Source organism: Triticum aestivum, chromosome 4D (assembly GCF_018294505.1).
Source record: "Triticum aestivum cultivar Chinese Spring chromosome 4D, IWGSC CS RefSeq v2.1, whole genome shotgun sequence".
NCBI lineage: Eukaryota > Viridiplantae > Streptophyta > Magnoliopsida > Poales > Poaceae > Triticum > Triticum aestivum.
The window spans coordinates 400,714,554-400,719,329 of NC_057805.1; the positions used below are offsets into that span (position 1 = coordinate 400,714,554).

The 4,776-nt window shown below is 50.4% G+C and overlaps 1 protein-coding gene across 1 annotated transcript; it reads left to right on the forward strand.

The window, feature by feature from the left end:
• Positions 1-413: 413 nt before the first annotated feature.
• LOC123100129 (non-symbiotic hemoglobin) lies at positions 414-1,549 on the forward strand. Its single transcript, XM_044522105.1, has 4 exons — positions 414-685; positions 781-895; positions 997-1,113; positions 1,242-1,549. The coding sequence occupies exons 1-4, from the start codon at positions 570-572 to the stop codon at positions 1,380-1,382; spliced, it is 489 nt and encodes a 162-aa protein (XP_044378040.1). The 5' UTR covers positions 414-569; the 3' UTR covers positions 1,383-1,549.
• The last annotated feature ends 3,227 nt before the right edge of the window (positions 1,550-4,776 follow it).

Consider the following 4,776-nt stretch of genomic DNA (forward strand, 5'->3'; position numbering starts at 1 on the left):
GTTAAAATCAGTTATTTTTTACATCTACATCATCCACGGCGGGAAAAGTATTGCGGACACAAACGGCGAGGACTGATTTTTTTGCTTGCCTCTTGGCGTCCAAGAAAGAAACGAGCTTTGCTTGGTTTGACTTGGATTCTTTAAACCCCGCCGCTGTTTTGCGCGCGCCGAGCCGCCCACGTTATTGACACACTTAGACCTCCGAGCTAAGACGTCGTCGCGCAGTGCGCACGAAACCACCCGCTTCCCTTTTGTTTGCCGCCGCACATAGTTTTCTCCTTGAATTCAATCCAACCATCCGCCACCTCCATGCCTGTTCAGTGCTCCGTATGAAAGATTAGATCATCGATGAGCTAAGCGGACCAACACAACATGGCCACGCCGTCCGTTTCTGGCTCATCAGGAGGTCCAAAGGCCGCGCAAGTCGACCTATATAAGCGCCTCCGCTCCAGCTTGGGATCAAATCACGACCAACACGTACCGGATCTTGACCGACCGAACCATTCAGTGCTCGCGCTCACTCACGCATCATAGCCAAGTTAAGCGGGAAGGAAGGAAGGAAGGAAGCCATGTCTGCCGCGGAGGGAGCCGTCGTGTTCAGCGAGGAGAAGGAGGCGCTGGTGCTCAAGTCATGGGCCATCATGAAGAAGGATTCCGCCAACCTTGGGCTCCGCTTCTTCCTCAAGTACGTACACCCTACCGTTTCTTACATGTAGAAGTGCAATGAAGCCCCGACGCATCGATCTCCTTGATATGCATGCTGCGTGCCGGTGCCTCCAGGATCTTCGAGATCGCGCCGTCGGCGAGGCAGATGTTCCCGTTCCTGCGCGACTCCGACGTGCCGCTGGAGACCAACCCCAAGCTCAAGACCCACGCCGTGTCCGTCTTCGTCATGGTAATACACCATGCATCTCCCAACGATGTACTACTATATAGATATGCTTCCATGGCTGACCAATGTGTATGTGCATCCATGTGTTGCGATGAATGGCGCAGACGTGCGAGGCTGCTGCGCAGCTGCGGAAAGCCGGGAAGATCACCGTCAGGGAGACCACCCTGAAGAGGCTGGGCGGCACGCACTTGAAATACGGCGTGGCAGATGGCCACTTTGAGGTATGTTCACTTGCACCGTCAGCCTCGTGACTTGTTATAGGATTATAGCATCGGGTTCGTGTTTGATTTTGCATTGCATTTCAACTTGTCCGCTCACACGCTTCTTCTTCTTCTTCTTTTTGTCACAGGTGACGCGGTTCGCTCTGCTCGAGACGATCAAGGAGGCGCTTCCGGCGGACATGTGGGGGCCGGAGATGAGGAACGCGTGGGGCGAGGCCTACGACCAACTGGTCGCGGCCATCAAGCAAGAGATGAAGCCCTCTGAGTAGCTCATCCATTGTACTCATATCATATGCCACGCAACTTCCGTCCATATCCGTCCAACTTTCGTTGCTTGACCGGTTCACTCATGTCACCATATTGTGTTTGTATTGTGTGTTTACGTGTACTAACGCATATTGTAAAATGGGCATTCAATAAAGGAACAAATTGTGCATGAGATTCACCCCGTTCTTCAGAGTTTTTTTTTAAATAGTACTTCAGAGTTTTTTTGTTTGTTTGAGGAACTCTACTTTTTTTTTCTTGAGAAATCTTGAGGAACTCTACTTTAGAGGTCAGTCTCTAAAGGGAACTCTACTTTAGAGGTTAGTCTTTTTTTTTTGGAGGTCCCTTTGGAGGTTAGTCTTCCGGAATGCAGCTCCTTTCACGGCCCATTGACTAGAACCAGCTGGGCAATACAGCCCACGTCGAGCCCAGATATGGGTCCAGCTGAGGGCAATCGGCTATACAGCCCACCTCTGCCACTGGAAATGTAGCACAAGTTTACGACCCATTTCCTCCTCAGAAAATTACAAATGTGCCCATACAGAAATTATTTTACCAAAAAAAACCTGACTTAGGCTCCACTTGGTTACTCAGTCAATCTCCCGCCAATAATAATCTACTACCTTTGTATCGAAATACTTGTAGCCAGGGAAACTACTACCATTGCCCTGCACGCTCGATGGTGCCGGCTACAACGTACAGACCAAGCCCGGCCGTGGTGTCACCTTCGGATCCCTGTCGATGCAGATACCGCTGCCATCTTTCGGGCCTCGACCACCTGGATGCTTGGCGATGGCCGCGCCTGTTGCTTTTGGATGGACCATTGGCTCAATGGCAAAGCCATCATGGAGATCGCCCCCCACGCTCACCTCCCTTGTCCCACGCCGCCGACGCAACGTGCGGACCGTCGCTGAGAGTCTGCATCTGCGCTCCTGGGTCAGGGACATCCAGGGTGCCCTCTCCCCCACTGCCATGGTGGAATACACCGACCTCTGGCGGTTGCTTGGCCAGGTCACCCTTTCCTCGGAGCCGGATAAGCTAGTTTGGCGTTGGACCACTTCGGGCGCATACTCCGCCAGCTCCTGCTACCTTGCGTTGTTCCATGGCTCGACCCATGCCCCCGCACTGGAAGCTACATTGGAAGGCATGTGCGCCCCTCCGTGTCAAGTTCTTCGCCTGGCTGGCCCTCCAGGACCGCTGTTGGACGGCAGCTCGCCTTGCCAGACACGGACTTCCCCATGATCCACTCTGCCGCCTATGCGACCAGGAGCCTGAAACCATGCACCACTTGCTTATTGGCTGCCCCTTCTCCCGGCAGATTTGGTGTGACTTGCTCGCGTGGTGCTCCCTTGCGGTCCCTCCTCCATCTCTGACAGATGACTTCCTAGAGTGGTGGCACTCTGCTCGCTCCAGCTCTCCTGCGCCGTCCAGGAAGGGACTCTCATCCATGATACTCCTCATTGCCTGGTCCATTTGGATCCACCGCAATGGTTGTATCTTCGACGGGAAGCAACCTTCCACATTGCACCTTTCCAACTCCATTAAGGAAGAAGCTAAAACTTGGGCCAGGGCAGGGGCCATTGGACTCGCCAACGTTCTGCCCTAGTTAGGTAGGGCTTAGTGTGGGCTGAGCAACCCACGTCCCTTCTGCTCGCGCTGATGTGGTCGCCATCCCTGTGTACGACTCACCTCATCACCCCCCTTCTCTTTGCTTTTGCATGTACTCTTGTACTACCTCTTCTTCCTATCAATGAATGATACACAAGCCGTTGCGTATTCGCGAAAAAAACTACAAGTATTTTGGTACAGAGGGAGTAAGCCGTGCATAGCAGCAACCAACGGAAACCGGGCGAAAAGAAAGACCCTCTGAGGCAGGTAATCCACGTACCAGCCTAGGCTCATTTGCACCAGATGATTAGTAAATTCAAAAGAATAGTAAAACAATTCAAAAAAAAACAATCAAGACTTTTTGACATTGAAGATGCTCGGGTGCACTGGTGCGTGCAAAATTTCATGATGAATGGACATTCGAGGAGCTCTTGGATAGTTTTTGGCTTTCAACAGTGTGCCTTTTCAAAGTTTCTTACAAACCCAATTTTTTTTGTGTGGGAGCTGCTTGAATGTCTTCTAACCACCAAATTTTGCACGCACCTAGCACACTAGAGCATCCACAATGTCAATGTTTTTAGATTTTTTTGGCTATTTTTTTAATTTACTGTTCAAGATAGGGAGCATGGTTCGTAACATTTTCCAGTTGTAACACATGCGAACCGGACGAAAAACAACACGAAAATGACAGTAATGCGTTTTGTGTTTCTCGTCAAAAAAGCAGGGCCGATATATAGCTGATGTTGGGACTTAAATCAGTGAACCAAGCAGACCCTTAGGGATGTTTTTAATGGACTTAATGTATGCTTGTGTTATTTTTATTGGCCCTTAAAACTAACTTCTCCTAAAAATTGCCCCATAAATTTGTGGTGATGTTATAGAACTGACGTTCCCTGGGAGTGATTTCACGAGGGAATGCTCCCTGGTGCGTCAGATTCCACACGCGAATCTTAAAATGGTGACATGTGGCAATACCTGTATACCCTTCCGGGGGAATGATCCCCGTGTGTAACATGACAACCACTAGATGTAGCATGGTAATTACTGGAAACATGTACGATAACGTCTTTGTGTAGCATGGAAATTCAACCTGGCGTAGCACGACAAATCTTCAACATGTGGCCTACTTCCCCCCTTTTTTATTTTTTATAGTTTGGTAATTCTCGATGATGCAGCCTAGCAAATCCCTGAAACGCATTTCAATTATCTTTGTTATAGCATGACAAAATTCCTGAAATGCATCGCAATTTCCGCCGAACTGGGGGAGGAGGAAGGAGCAGGCGATCTGAACAAGAAACACATCGCCCTCCATTCCCTATCCAACGGTTCAGATTACTCACGCATGGGTGCTCCCGCAAAACTGGTGTTGCCAAGAAGACTGCATACATCCATTATTGTAGCCACCTGTGGACAGATCATCCCGCTAAAAGCAGCTATAATTGACCTGCATGCGACGCCGCGGCCGTGGCCATGCTTCATGTGTCCTATTCCGTCGTGTGCCACGACGGCGCGCGCTACCGGCGGTGTCCGGTCTAGATAGCTGTATCGATATGGCTAAAAAGGTTGGTCTCAGTCCTGGTGTCGTGGTTCGGCCACGAAAGCGTTGCACCCTTGTCAAGATCGAGGACTCGGGCAGATTCACGAGTTCGTGCACGTTTTTGTTAACACGTCGAAAGCAAAAGATCAAAGTAAACGTGTATAGCACCTGTAGTTGCCACTCGCAGCTAGGATCTGATCCCGGGTACCAATAGGAACGAGATATATGTGGGTCGGGGTGAACTGGACGTGCCT